The 16,964-nt window shown below is 40.1% G+C and overlaps 1 protein-coding gene across 1 annotated transcript; it reads right to left on the bottom strand.

Annotated features, from left to right (window-relative positions):
• Positions 1–977: 977 nt before the first annotated feature.
• On the bottom strand, positions 978–7,591 carry rag1 (recombination activating 1). Its single transcript, XM_053236607.1, has 4 exons — positions 7,430–7,591; positions 6,045–6,392; positions 4,671–5,791; positions 978–3,996 (listed from the first exon to the last, which is right to left on the bottom strand). The coding sequence occupies exons 2-4, from the start codon at positions 6,371–6,373 to the stop codon at positions 2,249–2,251; spliced, it is 3,198 nt and encodes a 1,065-aa protein (XP_053092582.1). The 5' UTR covers positions 6,374–6,392; positions 7,430–7,591; the 3' UTR covers positions 978–2,248.
• Between the last annotated feature and the right edge of the window lie 9,373 nt (positions 7,592–16,964).

Raw genomic sequence — 16,964 nt, 5'->3', positions numbered from 1 at the left:
TGTTGATTTTTTTGTGCAGGCTTGTCATGTTTAATAGTATTAAGATCTGAGAATAATATCTCAAAATGCGTTTTCAATTGTACAAGGAACAGACATTGAACGTTTAGTTTATTACAATATATGTTATTATTCATCAATACATTTAAGGCTATTTAAGGCCCAAACTATTTTCAGCCTCTGCTGAAAAGTAACACATCTCTGAATTTCTGAAACAAGATCAGTGATGCTCTCATAAGAAAGAAAAATAGGGAAGAAAGCTCAATGGAGCTTGAATGTATACTCAAACTGATAAAAGTGTCAGACACAAAATCTGAGACTTGAGATTTTACACGATAGCCATCATTAAAATTTAAAAGCAGTAAAGTAGTTCTCAGTTTAGGCTACCACTCAACTAAAATCCATTCCTATAGTAAATGACCTAAGGCTAATAATTTTCTTACTATACTTAAGTCTGTATTTTTTTAATTATCTGTACCTTTACATAATACTTTTGACCTTTACTTACTACTTTTCAAAAGACAAATATCCACGTTCTACTCACATTTTTAACTACATTTCTCTACAATCATATATTTATATAAATAAGGTGTCATAAGCTGACTTTCTATCAATAGACAGATTGAATGAGTTGATCTAACAAATCAAAACAAATCTAAATATGAGACCTAATACTCATCACTGTAATCTATCTGCTGCTGTGTACTATTTGTGTTTATCTAGGCAATTTGTATTTGAAAGCTAGGTATTAGCATTCAACTAGTTTGTATCATAAGGAATAAAATTGTTGGTAATTAGCCTTAATCTAATATTTTCCCACAGTCCTTGGTTCTTTTGGTGAAAGGGGCACTAATTTACTAGTAACAAAAACAATATGTGAGGCAGTAGCCGTTTTGTTTTAACAGTTTATATTTTTATACTTTAACACGAATGAAGAATTTGACACTGTACTTCATTTACTTCATTTACATCAGTATTTATTTTATTGAGTAATTGCTATTTCAGTTGAATAAAGAATTTGGGTACAAATTCACAAAGGCACACATGTAACACACAAACTATAGGCACTTAGCAAAGTTCTATTTGTGGAGGTAGAAGGTAGCTGCATCCCTGGGAGCTGTCAGCCTTGTGGTACCCTACATCATCACATACTCACAAAAACACAAATCACATAAAATGTCAATAGCATACCATAAAAAAATAAACAACAAACAGGGTACATAGTAACACCTATTTGCTTTTGGTTTCTATTGACATATTAAAATTGTTACGATGCGCTGGGTATTAATGTAATCAATCAATCAATCAAAGACACCAATACATAACAAAGCAATCAAAGTATTATTCAAGTAGTCAATTAAAGTAACAAAATAGTTCAAAATACTTCACAGTAAACAAATGTAACCAATCAATCAAATAAAAAAGTCCATAAAGTAAATTAACTAATCAGTCCATTAAAGCACAGTCTAACACAAACAGTTATAATGAATATCAACACATTATCATAAGAGTAGAACTGTAAAACAGCATCATGATTAGAATGACTATGTAACGTTTTTGAAAAATAATGAGGTGTATGGTCTGGTGCAAAATTACTAAAACAAACGTGAAGTGTTCAGTGTTGTGCAAGGTCTTGAGATGAAATGAAGGTAGGATAATAGGGTTTTTCTGGGAATGTGCAAACATGTTTGTGGCCCTGATGCTATTTTCCCAAGAAGTCCCTGGTGTACAGCAGCAGTCTTTTCTTTTACTATCACTTCTGAAACTGAGGTAGTGTGAGTTTCCTTAATTCCATTTTGTCATTGCCCTCGTCTGTGATAAATTAATACAGAGATCGTAAAAGTGGTCTCTTTTAAAGCAATTCCCCTTCTGTGACTTACAGTGCTTTCATTTGATTCCATAAATAATCTTTCTGTATAAATTCATGAATGTGTCATAACCTGGCAATACAATAAACTCTCCCATATTTCACCAGAGCTAAGGATGAAATAAAAAAAAACTTGTCTGCAAAACCTGAGAAAAAAAATGTATAGCCATTCCCTCCTAATCTTATCTATGTCATAAACTTACGGCTGCAGACAGATATATAGAACATAAAAAGGTTAACAATAAAGCAATTCAACATGGTTTTGATACATATATCTAAAGAAAAAAAAATCAGTTATTTGAAAAAGTGTCATATCAAGGGTGTAATTATAAAAAGTAAAGCAATGAAATGTCCAAGGATATTCAAGTAAATTTACTTAAATTTTTAAAAGTCTGTTATGTCAAGAGATATATCAAGGTCTTCTGGGCATTCCTCTGGGTTGATGGTGGCTTGCAGTGCTTTTGCTGAGTTCCTATGAGCCTCCATGAACTTCTGCAGATACTTCGATGTGTACAACCAGTGGTGTTTTAATATGTCTTCTAACTCAAATGTCTTGGACTGCCTAGCATTCATCTTACGGAAACGACGGAAAAGTTTGTTCCCAGATTCGTTCCCTTCGCTGGCCCAGGCACCAATTGAGCCATCCCGCTCAACAATCTCAGGTACATGGGCCAAAGTCTTGTGGAAGTAGTTAGTAATCTTGCCATCATATCGATATTTGAATATGGTGGAGAGGAGCTCTGCAAAACGTTGAGAGTTGAAGCTATAACGGCAAAGCTGATCAGGACAATCTCGAGCTGGACAGGTAGAACGCCACACAGGTTTCATCTGGAGGTACAGCTCCATTAGTTCTTTCAGAGCCTCACGGCGCTCCTCTGAAGGAACCAGCTCACACACCTCTTCAACAGCCTCACGGGTCATAAGTCGCCGGGCATAGTTCCCATTCATTCTCATCACTGGTTTTAGCTTCAGCTTCTTTCTCAGCTGCTTGTCAAGGGCTGAGCGCCAGCGTCTGCGCTCTTCTCGAGTCGGGTTGTTTTTCAAGTACACTTCAGCGATCTCATCCTGGAAGATCTTGTAGAATTCAGTAGCATTGCCAATGTCACAGTGCAAGGCATCTAATGTGGGTTGTGTCTCCATGAATGGCTTGGCTGAGACCCCTTTGACTCGATCCCGCAGCTCCTCTGCAGACTCAGAAAAAGGGTTAGTTCTCCATATCTCATAGCGCTCAAGATTTTCATCATGGCTTCTTGTGATGGAGTGAAGCACCATGTTTTGAGAGGCTTCAGCTCGTGTGGAGTCACACAGGGTGCAGATGTAAGTGGAACCCGAAGCCTCCAAACCTTCCATGTCTCTCACCATCTTTTCATCATAGCCTGTGCTCCTAAAATAAAAGCGGAAGGAACGTTGGAGCCCACCTATAGAGAGAATGAGGCGACTCTCCTTCATAGCTTTACGCTCTGCCACCACAGGTCCCAAGATGGCTGTCAGCATCTCGTGATCAGACTCATCCACGAACATGAGGCACAGTGGCCTGCAGGAAAGCTCAGAGTTAGGCTTTTGCTCCTGGAAAATAGTCACTGCTTCCTCTTCACCTTCAGCTTGAATAGTGATCGACATCACCGTAAAAGAAAATCTCACTGCCTTCTCTGGGAGAGCTGGTCCTCCTCCATGCTTCTCACTGACATCTCCCATGCCATCACATGACTCCTTAATCACCACAGTGAAACCCGAGGTGCAGGTGCTGTCATCTAATCCTCTTTCTCTAAGTCCCTCCATGATGTCCTCCTCCAAGTCCTTTAAAGCTGATACTAGTGCCACATCATAGCGGAATCTTCTAGCAATGGTGTCTGCGGGTACATCATCTACAGAGGCTGTCCATCCAGAAAGCCCATCAATGATTCCTACATTGCAAGAGTTGGAGACATTTTTGAGAGCTGGTTGCCACTCAAATTGATGGAAGCCAGGAAGAAGCTCCTTTTCAGCATTACGGAGTGTGTGCAAGGGCTGGAAGATCTGGCGCCCACTGGTAGCTTTGACGGTGCGGTACATCTTGTGGTACTGACTACAGCTGAGGAAGGTATTGACCCGTATGGCCAGACACACAGCTGGGTGCAGGCCGAGACCCCTGCCTGAAAGAGTACACAAACAGAAAATGAGCCAACTGTGAACCCTACACAGGTACAAATAATACATTTATAGAGATGTATAGGCTAGAGAGGAGTAAATCTAGATATTTGAAGAAAATGGGGGTGCGGGAAGAGAAAGAATGTGCTGTCACTCTTTGGATGGACAAAAAAGATCTATTGGCTAGTGAGGAAAACATACACCAGCAGGGCCAAGTCCTCCAGAAAAGAGAATAGCATGGTCTGTGTTATTCGTAGATACCAGAGATGCTGATGTTGTTTTCAATGTAACAGGCTTTTCAGAAAAGCTGGGTAATTGAGGGACAGTCGGGAGCTTGATGGTAACAATCCCATACAAATTTAACATCCAGTCACAATAACATGGTCAGTAGCAGACAAGCACATGTCAGATATGTACTGGGGTTGTTTCATGACCTCATTAGTCTTATGCAAAAGTTTTAGCTGATATAAATCTCTTCCCTATACAGCAAAACCCTGCATGCATACTTCATGCATTGTAGCAAAACCCTACATGCATTTCAGACTGGATTCCTGGTTACAAAGGGTCTATACTAAGAATAGCTATACCATTACTCTTATTGTCAATCACATATTTAATTTAAAAAAAAAAAAAATTTAAAAAATGACGTTAGCACTGCTGATGTGCCTCTTGGCCCTACCTTGCATCATGGCCTCCAGCTCATCAGCCTGTTTGTGTTCATTTCCTGCCCTCAGTGCCAGCAGGAACAGTGTCAAACACACAGACTTCACATCTCCACCCTCCTCCTTATCAGCAAATGCCTTCACCTGATTCTTCAGCTCTCTCAGCCTGTGCTTCTGCGCCCTTCGTGTCAGCGAGAGCAGGTGCTGGCGAGGACGGCCACCTTTGTTGACAGGTAAGTAGCCATCCACATTCTGCTCGAGAATATTCTGTTCTTTACTGCCATCTGTCTCAAAACAGTGATTTAGACAGTGGTCTGCAAAGGAGTCTAATCTGACCAACTCCCCACAACCTTCTCTTGGGCAGAGCAGAGGAAGAGAGTGGAGAATAGAGAGAAAGGCTTTTGCAGGGCTATTTAGGTCACATGGGTTAAATAGGAGGCCACAGGCTGGACACTGGGGACCCAAGACACGGCTGTACTTTTGGATGCAGGTGCGGCAGAAGAGGTGCTGGCATGGGGATTGGACTGGGTCAGACAATAGGTGATCACACACTTGGCACACAATTGCACTCACAAAGTCTTTTGGGAAATCACCTGGGAGTAGGTTGGAGGTTAGGTGGTCTTTCTGGCAGTGAGTTATATTCTTTACCCAAAGGCTTTTCTGAGCAGCCGTCTTAACCCATGCTCTCAAGCCCATTGCTGGTGGGTTGTCTGTGGTCTGTCTCCACACTCTATTGCCCCCTGAAGATGTATCTCTCTTTGCCCTTTTGGGAAGGCTGTGTAGTGGTTTCCTTCGCTTCCTTCCTCTTCGCTGAAGTATGTGTCTCTTGGGGTAGCAGTGCAGGCAGTGTGAGCTGTGGGGCTTCCATATAGGGACTCTGGTCCTGGAGAAGCTACATATTCCCCCTCCTCTCATAGCTACAGTCCAGCAACGATGACAGAACATGGGAGGGTGAATGGATTCCATGTCTCCACTCACATCTACTTTAAACACCTTTAGGATGACGTCAGGCCATCTAGAAGCCTTGCAGCCCATCTTGCGCAATGCATATCTGCTGGACTCGTCCAGGTCTCCCTGGACTTCATGCTCTGGGCCTTTCGCTTTTCTCAGAAGTATGCCACATAAGCGGCATAAAGACCTGAACAGAATTGTTCAACATGAATTGGTAAGGAGCAGGAATTGTTAAGGGTTTCTTGAATATTCTATCTGATGTTTTTAATTGTTATTAATATGCTACTTATATGCCATTGAATATATTGCTTAAAGTAAAAATGACATGAATCTGAAAAGTCGTCTGCTTTGAGCTTATTGAGATTCAAATCTTTATGATTCACTATCTTAGCATTGTCAAATAATAATTCCAAGATCCCAACATAGCATCTTCTATTTACCTGAGATGGTCCATATGTGTGTCGATCTCCTGAAGCTTGAGATCCACTTGTCTGCCAGCGCCCTCCACATTCTCCTTATTTTTCCCCCCAAGACACAGCTTCATAATGCTGCCAGGAACATTTAGGCTGTCCCCCTGTTCACCCACCTTCAGCTCAACCTCCTTCTCCAGGGGAGGTTCACTAGGCAGGGGGGCCTTCTCCAAAGAACGGACTCGAAAGAGCTTAAACTTCCAATTTGAGAAGTTGGAATAAGGATGACACAACTCATCTGGCATGGAGGCTCTCGGCGAATCTGGTGGAATGTACAGCTCTGTCTCCATGGTATCCATGGTATCAGCACAGTCTCAGCTGTGAAGGAGCAGATGCAGGAGGTTCATTTTGTGGACTAGGAGGTGATGTTATTGTGCAGTTTGGCTGCTGTGGATTTTTACATTATTAAAACGTTTCACACCCATAACCCACGCAAATGGTTTAAACATATCTTCACTTTAAGTTCTGTAACAAAATCAAGCATATTTACTTAGTTTTTGAGAATGTTTTGTACTGAGTGTCCTGAAATCCCAGCACACAATGAAGTGTTAAGCTCTGACCTACAGTGCTGCATTATTCCGTAAGTGGCATTTAGCTCCTCTGTAAAATTCATGAGACAAGCATTCAGGAATCGATCAGCTGCTGAAAACTTCATTTCATCGCTTCTTTAAGCTTCTGCTCTGAGAGTAAGTGTGTCTGTTTTTTTCTAACATGTCTCTTTTTATTGGGCATGGCAAATTTGCTAAATGGGCACCTTTATCCTTTAAGATCCATCAATCTCTCATATTAGACATTTTCTCAAGTGGAACTGGAGTCAGGGCCTAAGGGGCACTACACTGGCATTTTAAGAGGAGCAAACAGGAGAATAATGAAACTATTATACTCAGTTATTGATTGAAGGGAGAAGAGAGTTCACTGAAAAGTTTTAAGGCCTACTGTTGTAGATGAAATTTCAAGGAAAAGTGACTGGAGTTGTAAATATTGGATTTGTAAACAAATACACGATGATAGAAATAATCAAGGACCACAACCACATTAAACCACAGGAATCCCAGTAGGTGTCAAATGCTGGCAGTCTTCCAAAACAACTTTGACATGAAGCTTTTTTCTCATACTATAAAGCTATCAATCAAATTCTCTATCAAAAAATCAACTAGAGCTTACCATAGCAGTCCTGCGGTGGCCACATTTTGGCATTATCTCTGTCACTTCTCAAAAGATTTTGTCTGCGTCCTGTGTCTCTTTAACTGTCAGCATCCTTTAAAGCTCACGCTAACACACATTGACTCACACAAACAGGCAGACACACAAACAGCTGGGCAGACTCACTCTGCCAGTCAGCTGGGTTCTCCTACCTTGTTTTTGAGGCTCAGCTGGCGTTGTGTCCCCTGGGGTCTTTTCTGCATGGAAGCACAGATGCAGAGATGAGTGAGTGAGTGAGTGTGTGTGTGTATGTGTGTGTGTTTGGATGTTTGAGTGTCTCTTCTCTTCTCTCACTGTGTCTGTTTGGATCTCAGTGTTCCTACTGAGGATTGTGTCTCTCCATAGGAGGGAGAGACTCCTATTTATACCACACTGGGGAGTCCATAACTGACACCCCATGCCACCTGAATGATATGGGGTAAATGGGGAGGAGTGAGAGTGCTAACCACACACACACACACACACACACACACACACACACAGTCTTTACCCCTTGTCATATACTTGCATACACTCACATTTGTTGTCAACACAGACATAAAGAGAATGCATACTATATATACTGAGTCAATGCCATCTCACAGCTGCAGAGTCCCCAGTTCAATCCAAAGCTCAGGTTACTGCCTGTGTGGAGTTTCATATGTTCTCCTTCAGGTTCTCCAGTTTCCTTCCACCTCCCAAAAATATGGCAGTAGGTGGACTGGCTAATCTAAATTGCCCTAGATGTGAATAAATATGTGAAAGTGTATTTGCATGGTGATTTTTGATCCACAATTACCCTGACCAAGATAAAGCACTTCCTGAAGATGAATTAATGAATAAATGAATGAATGAATAAATAAATGAATATGCTGTATACCCATGGTTCTCAAAATCAAAATTCTCAAAGTGGTCTTTAGCTGCAAAACTTTGAGAAGCCCTGCCGTATAGGGCATAGTGCCCAGAGTAACAGTTTAATTTTGATATTGATTTGATGGAATCTTTGTTTAGCTATATATGTATGACATGTGCTGTATTTGTGTATGTCATATGTGGTATGATTCTGTGCTGATATTTCACATACTTGTACACCCAGTATTTACTGAATACAGATTTTCTGGTTCTGATTCTGGTCCTGAAATATAAACAGGAACAGAAATGCATTCAAGCATCCTTGATTTTTTGGCAAATTAGTACATTACTATTTGTCATGTGGAGGCACAATATTACACTAGCCCGATGTAAGTGGGCTAGAACCAGCCAGCCATTTTCAGCTCTGGGCCTGAACAAAAGCAGAACTGCAGCACTGCAAATGAGACAAGCACTAGAAAGAGCTGCTGGAGCTACAACTGTTACGTTCACACAGCTTTGCCCTACATACAGCAGTCAGGTTTCTAGGCCTGTTCACAAAGGATGGGTTATGTCCCAAAAGACTGTCACCACTCTAATGACCTGTTCAATTTTTTTTTTTTCATCTGACAGATTATTTGAGTGTCTCCCAGTACTCACTGAGCTGACGCAGTTCTGTCTTTGTTACGGGCTCCTTGAACTAGAATTTCATTCGTGAGAGGCCCTCTTTCAGCCCCTTGTGGAATAGTCTGTGTTGTGACAGGCAGGGATGAGCACTAATGAGAATGGCTTGATAGTTTGTCTCTGTAGATCGACAGTGTATTTGCGTAAGAATCAGCCTTGTTTGAATTCGAGCTGCAGATTAATCTGGTCTGCTCTCTGCAGGACCATGCTCTGCCGCACTAGATCTGTCAGTCCTCTTATTAAACGCACAGTCGGTGACTACAGTTTGTTCCTTTAGTGTCAGCTTCTGCCGCACATGATTACTATTGTGCATGAGGAGCCAGGATTAATGACAAGTCAGACATCTAAAAGATGACTCAGAGATATTTGTAGAGCTAGACAGTTGCTGAATCAGATGCAAATGAGACAGAGTCACAAGACTTATTAGAGAAATTGAGAGAATAAAGGGAACAGATTGGAAATAGAGAAATTTGCCTCATATCCTAGCTAACAAGTTTAAGTTATAACATTTAAGGTACTAGAACATTGTCAACTTTTCTGGGTGTTTCTTTTCTGAAAACATTTTTATGTATTGTTTATAAAAGTTCCTTACATGATTAAGGGTCATCTCTAATAGGGAAACACTACATAAGGAGAGAGACCTACTTGCACAGAGTGAACATATTGTCTCATATCTTGGCTATTTGCACCTACAAGTACATGTTGTCTGGTGTTGATCTTTTCACCAAACGCTGCTGTCACTTTTCTATAATTAATAACTAATATAATTAATTTTAGGGTGCCAATATAAGTCAATTAAATTAAACCCTTATTATAGAAAAATATATGGGGGGAAAAAATCAGTTTTAGTCACAATTCCTGAAATCAGCATTTAGAACTCCAGAGAATTCCACAGCACACAGTACTGTTCCCACTTTTGATACTTTGGGTACCTCCACCTCCTAAATCCCAATTTAACTCCACTTTAAAAGGTATTGATCTTAAAAAAAATACTATAATGGCAACTCAGTGTATTTTAAGGCACCGTGTGTGCTTGTTTGAAAGGGTAGGTGCTGTAGACTACCATTTTCACACAGATACAGTGACTGATAGAATTCATGTTGAAGTGAAGTGATAGACTTCATGTTGAGCTGAACAAGATGAAGCTACAGATGTCTGTAACAAACTGGCAGTGACCCCCATAGACCTGCTCTTCTCATTCCCATCCACTAATTGACTTGTTACTGATAAACGCAGTGGCAGTTTGATTTAAAGGAAAAATGTCTGGTGTTGACAGCCACCTGGCACAGCATAGGGTGTTATTGTGTAGTGGTTGAATTTCTATGTAGATGGGAGGGAAGGGTGGGGAGGGCCGTTGTTTAGGTGGCTTTGTTACAGTTATCACCAACTGAACAGCACACCTGCTGAGTGATAGTGGAGCTCCTCAACACTGCAATCTTACGCTGATCTGAGGCCAGGTTTGTGTTTTTTCTTGTAATGGTTTCAGCCAAGACTCAGATAAGCAAAAAGGAAAAGACCTCCTCAGACATGAGCAATGATACTTGGTACCTACTGGGAGCAAACCTATACTCAAGCTTCTCCAAGTCGAGCAGTGAGAGCAGTACATTTTCCCTAAAAGTGAAAAGGGATCTTGAGTAAATCAACATGGTAGTCTTAAGAGATAAGCCTCCCACTTTGTATGGGCTTTGTCAAGATATTCCGTGTTGTTTTTAGGAATATAGTGCTGTTGGGAAGAAAAATCTGATGTATCAGATGTAAACTATTGCCAAAAACATGTTTCTCTCTTGCTTACATACAATGTATAGATAATAAGTAAGAAACAAAACATGATAGGGGTGCTGTGATAGTAAAATAATCAAGTATGTGCAAAAAGATTATGTGTTAATACAGAGCAAGAACATACAAAAAAAAAGGAAAAAAAACAGAGCGGTGTGACGAGGCATGAAGTGGAGTTATTGTTACTACCACAAAGTTGATTTTTTTTTTCAATAACAGCATACCACTGAATTTGGCTATGATTACAATTTTTATTAATGAAAGAATGGCACAACATACTTTTTATTTGTTCATAATTATGTTAAATGTTCTGGAATGTCCACAAAAAAAGTTAGTTCCTGGAATCACTTACGATACAGCAGCTATAAAAATGTCTTCCAGCCCCTCTCTCTCACTCTCTCTCTCTCTCTCTCTCTCTCTCTCTCTCTCTCTCTCTCTCTCTCTTGCTCTCTCTTGAAGTTAATAAGACAAAACATTTCAGCTTGTCATGTTACAGAAAAACAACCATCTGTCCTGAGGTCTTTCTTGTGTAAAAAACTTAAAGGAACAGCCTTACCTCTGACTGTTACAAGGTACTGACACTGGAGACTCCTTCTAAAAATGCAAAATAAATATCTTACAGAAAACCTCATCATATCAACAATTATATACATTTTTATCTGTTAATGTGGAGTGTCAGTAATAGGTCAGTGTAATTTGTTACTATAGAAATGATACCATAGTAGACCAAGCATATTAATATAACTGTTGGAACTACTGTCAGAGCTGCAATTACAGAAAATTAATCAACACCTTCTCACCAAACAGAATAGAGACGTCAACCCTACTGTGGTATAACACGTATATAACATAATACGTAGATAACAACTACTTTGCTGGAAAAATGGTGAAATCTAGAATCCTTAGAACTTCTTTGGTTGTCCCTCTGGGGGAAGCCTTAAACCGGTCTATCTAGGATCCTACAACATTCCCTGTTAGAAAGAGTACCAAACTAGAAATAGAATTAACTATACAAAAAAAAAAAAAAAAAAAAAAAAAAAAAAAACTGGAAGATTCTTTGAAAAGCCCTTTTTGCTAAGTGCTCATCCATTGAGCAGGTCTGCTGTCTCTTTTCTGTGTTTTTTATAATTATTCTCATAGCCACTAGTCTGTCATGTTTTTACATATGTACCTTTTATCTTATCAGTAGGTCTGGAACAGGATCACATCTCCCATGATGCTACAGCGTATTGATGAAGCTTTCATCACTTTAAATCATGAATAATTGTTCTGCTGGGGAAAAGAATGGCAGACTCCAGCAGGTTAAACACGTTCAGCTCCTCATTATTCTTTGCATGCTCTGTCTGTCTCTTGCTGTCTTTCTCTGTCTCACTCCTTTTTCTCTCTCTGGTCTTCCTCTCCACTCAAAGTTTATTTTGTAAATTACCATTCAAAACTGTGGCCCCCAGTGCCATGCCATTTGTCAAAGGTAGCTGCAGGAATGCCTCTTTCTCTGTCCTATCCACTTTTAGGTTGCTCATCTATCTTTCTCACTCCCACTTTCCTTTACCTCACATCACCCTCCCTTTGGCCCTGCCTAATAATCATTAATGCCATTATCAGGATGCAGGCGATTCATTACCCACTCTGTCTGTCTGTATCAGTTTCTCTCTCTCTCGCTCCCTCTCTCTGAATCTCTTCCTATGAATGTCTTTCTAGAATGATTGGTGTGAATGCAAAAGCCTCCTTCCTGACCTGATTAAGCTCTACCTGATTAATTAAAACTCAGATTTACAATTCAAAGCTGTTTCTCTCTTGCATTCTCATGTTGAATTTTAATTTTCATTCATTTTAATTTTAATTTTAATGCTTATTTTGATGCTTTTCTTTGCAGGTTTGCCAAAGGTAACAAATATACAACCAAATAATAGGATGGCAAATATACTACTAATAACAAAACCATAATTTTTTTACAATTTTATTCACCTTTTTTCATCATCCTACATTACCTCCCTGTTGCCACATCTAAATAAGAGTGCTGCACGGAATACAGACACTTGCACTATTTACAAAATATTTTAAAGAAAATTCAAAGCATAGAACATTGCCGTCCCTCGGGCGATGACACACTGTAAGAAAGTTTGCAGCAACAGCTGCTGCATGTTCCTCTCCTGAGATAATCTGCTAGTTTTTCATCCTCTCTCTGTCTCTCTTTCTCTGTTTCTCTCTCGCTCTTGCAGGACAGCTCTGCTGACTGATGTAATGTGAAGCGTTAGCTCCGGTGGTCCGGGGCTGATCTGCCTCGTCTTTGACAGATGGGGAATGGCATAGAACAGATGCATGATGTTACAGTACTCTTACCGCTATTGCTTATTCTTCTCTCTTTGCCCTGAGGTCAGTATGTAATTCTCTCCATTCTGTACTTTCTCCTCTACAGCAGACATTTAATTAACTTTGTGTTACGTGCCAGAAAGCCTGCTTTGTGTATGTCCTTATGTTCTTATTTTGTGTTCTGTCTGCTACCTTTCAAGAAGATCACTCAGGGAATGGTTTTGCTAGCAGCCCTCCTGTAGCCAATCATGTCCAGTAGTGGTTACCATTGTTGAAGTTCATTATCCAATCATTCAATCTTTCATTCATCTTCAGTAGCCACTTTATTCTGGTTAGGGTCGCAGTGGATCCAGAGCTAATGCCAGGAACACTGGGCATGAGGCAGGAATACACTCTGGATGGGACACCAGTCAATCACAAGGCACCACACACAAAAACATTCACACACTCATTCACACCTAGAGGCAATTAACGTTACCAGTTTGCATACTGGCAGGTTTTTGTGAGGTGGAAGGAACCCAGAGAATCCAACGGAACTCACATGGACATTGAGAGAACATGAGAAACTCCACACATAGCCAGTAACCTGAGCTCAGGAGCAAACTATCCAATCAGCACCCTTTAACACTCTGTATTACAAGGAATATCTCCCTAATGTCTTCTCTGTTTGTTGGACATTTTCTGATGCTCTGAAACATTTGAAGCAATTGTGCCAGAAAGTTTTAAAATATTTGACACCAGACTCACTATCATAGGGTGCAAGGAAAAAGATAATAGCTTAGTAGCTGAATCATTCTCATGAAACTGAAATGTGGCTTACCGAAACAGAAAAAAAAGAGGCTTTATTATTTTTTTTTTTTCAGGAAAAAAAGGTTTATAATTTAACTATTTAAAACATTTACTGCAGCTGAATACTGTAGTTATTCATCTTAAAGAATTTTATTCAGTAAGAATTATGAATTATTCAGTAAATACAGTGAAACTAATAAGAAAGGTGTGTAGTGAACAGAGTGAGTAATATAAGACTGGACCTGCCAATGAGTCTTAGCATTGGTGAATACTTCTTATTTCTATAATAAATTTAAAATCCATGAATATTGTACACATACATACATACATACATACATATATGCATTACATTACATATACAAATTTAAGCTGGTGGTGGAGAGCTCAGTCTCAAAATCTTGATCAGTCCAAAATCTCTCATAGGTGTTCAACTGGGTTTAGATCTGGTGACCATATCATTTGATTTACATAAATTTCATACTCCCCAAACCTTTCAGTGAGTCCTCATGCCCTGTGAATGGGGGCAGGGTCATCTTGGAAGACCACTCCCATCAGGATAGAAATGTTTCATCATAGAATAAAGACAATCAGTTAGAATTACTTTGTACAGATAATTCAGAAGTGGATCCAAACCATGCTAGTAAAATGTTTGAGGACACCTGACTGTCACACCCATGTGTGGCTCTTCCCCAAACTGGTGACACAATGTTGGAAGCACACAACTGTATAGGATGTCTTTGTATGCTGTAGTATTTAAATTTTCCTTCACTGGAACTGTGAGGCCTAAACCTGTTCCAGCATGACAGTACCCCTGTGCACAAAGCAAGCTCCATGAAGACATGGTTTGCCAAGTTTGGAGTGGAAGAACTTGAGTGGCCTGCACAGAGCCCTGATCACTGAACACCTATGGGATGAAGTGGAACTCTGACTGCACCCCAGACCTCCTCACCCAACATCAGTGCCTGACCTCACTAATGCTCTTGTGGCTGAATGAACACAAATCCCAACAGCCAGACTCCAAAATCTAAAGTCTTCCCAGTGGAAAGCCTTCCCAGAAGAGTGGAGGTTATTATAGCAGCAAAGGGGGGCTAAATCTGGAATGGAGTGTTTAAAAAAGCACATATGGGTGTGATGGCCGCGTGTCCACAAACCTTTGACCATATAGTGTATGTTCAAGCACGCAGCTGGCTCAGTGTGACAGTGTGCCACACTATATGTAGATTTTAAATGGTAAAACATAAAAGATGCATGTATTGCAGTAGATGAGACACCTAGTGCAAATTATACATCTTACTTTTGTTGGGGATTAAAGTGGAAATAATTCCACATTGAGAACACGGTCCCTTGTATGAACCAAGCTGGCAAGTTTATGTCAAGTTGGTATAATAAATACTAATTAGATCTTTCTATCTCTCTCCTTTGATAAAATGTTTAGAAATTGTAATTAGAATGAGTTTGGATCACTTTTATGGATTCCAGTAGTTATTGATGGTAGTATTTCTGTTTTAGCTCTCCCATTCAATATCCAGTAACCACCTTTCACTGTTGCAATCGTTAAAGCTCACCACAAGCAGAAACTCTAACCACTGTGCTACCAGTGGCCTCTTTCTTTTTTCCATTAGCCTGATGGTGTTAAAACCCTCCCCACTTTTGCAACATTGTTTTGTGCATTGATGATAATTTCAGTCCAGAGGTGACTCAGTCCAGCTCACTTATCATCATAGAACATATCTCTAGGTTTTATATTACGTACTCCCTGTTTATTACCACAGACATTTCCCAGAGATATTACACTTCTTATACTGTACTATTCCATATAAATACAGTATACATTACCCATGTGGCAGTAGCAAAGGAGAAGAAGAGACATGTCTTTATTGCATAGAAAGCTTTCCTAATGGCTTTGTTTGTCTTCCCTGGAATAAACAGACATTAGGAAGCATGTGTGTAAAGAAGGGAAATGATCTCCAGATGGGTCTTATGCACTCTGTGTAAACTGTACAAAATGAAAAGTGTATGCCAGATCCAGGGGAAACGGAGCTGTGTGTCTTTAATCAAAATAACAATGCACTTTAATTCTGCTGTAATTAAATTGCCGTTTCCCCCCAGCGAGTCTCAGCTTGCTAAAGCCTGGAGATGCAGCACACTGCAACGCTCCCTCATTGGATTTGTGTTGTGTTTAATCATCAGCTTTGTATTTTTCCATCAGGAGATTTTTTTTGTACATTGGTCTTAGCTTACATATCTTTTATAAAGATAGGAGAGAAATGCTTAAAAAAGACAGAATCACAAAGACAGCTATTTTTAATGATTAATGATCACATGTACAAAAATGATCACCCCACACATCCACCAGTTTCCTTATCTCTTTTTTTATATGAGTGCTTTGTGGGTGGTTTAGCAGACTGCAGAAAATTACCCTGTGACTGTTGGTGAAAAGAGCATCAGCGATGTCCGTCACGGCGAGGCTCGATTGTCCAGTGGTCACTGTCAACTTGCTAAACAAATGGCAGCCCGTCTCTGGCATAGATCTGCTTATTATTTCCCTGTCCTTTGACTAAAAAGTCCATTATATGAAATGCCAGAGCAGTTATGGCCTTTTCAATAGCGAGTGTGTCATACCTCTGCCACAAGTACAATAGAGGGCCTGACACTGATATGGACTGTGACTGGGCTTAAGCAGACTGATCTTTAAATCAGTTCATCTCGTAATTATAATGGAGGGAGGGGAAAGGGCTGAGCAGTCATCTCCCACAACTGGGTTCTGAATGTACAGCCACTGACAAGAACAGCCATTGCAGTCGGGATCAGGAACATCTGTCAAATCTGTCAGTGAAGCAGGGATGGCTTATGATAGTGCAAATACAATAGGCCACCAGTCAGAGCACTGACTGAGTCAGAAGAAATGATCTAGATGAGGAGAGTTACTAGGAGATCAACACAAAAGGCCACCTGGAATGTCTTTAGCGGAATATAACTCTGGCGTAGTGGTTATGTCGATTTTTATTATCATCACATCCATAAACACATGTACAAAAAGGTGCAACAAACAATTCAACGCTGTATACAGGTTTACAAAAATTACAAATAGAGTAACACAAATAAGATAAGCACAAGTGCAGCACAATAAAATAAATATAAAAGACAATACACAATACACACAGTCAGACTGGTCTACAACCCCAGCAACCTTCTTCATCTTCATCACTCTCCACTCAAGCAGTCCTTAAGGCAGAAGGATTCAGACATTTTCCTCATGACGTTTTCCTCCAATATAGCTGTGGTATAGTTACATGCGTA

Source organism: Pangasianodon hypophthalmus, chromosome 9 (genome assembly GCF_027358585.1).
Source record: "Pangasianodon hypophthalmus isolate fPanHyp1 chromosome 9, fPanHyp1.pri, whole genome shotgun sequence".
Lineage (NCBI taxonomy): Eukaryota > Metazoa > Chordata > Actinopteri > Siluriformes > Pangasiidae > Pangasianodon > Pangasianodon hypophthalmus.
This window is presented reverse-complemented; position numbering and strand designations above follow the sequence as displayed.

Coding starts and splice junctions, on each gene's coding strand:
- rag1 (XM_053236607.1), bottom strand. CDS start 6,373: ATGGATACCATGGAGACAGAGCTGTACATTCCACCAGATTCGCCGAGA. Junction 5,792..6,044: donor ACACATATGGACCATCTCAG/GTAAATAGAAGA, acceptor AATTCTGTTCAG/GTCTTTATGCCGCTTATGTG. Junction 3,997..4,670: donor GCTGGAGGCCATGATGCAAG/GTAGGGCCAAGA, acceptor GTACTCTTTCAG/GCAGGGGTCTCGGCCTGCAC.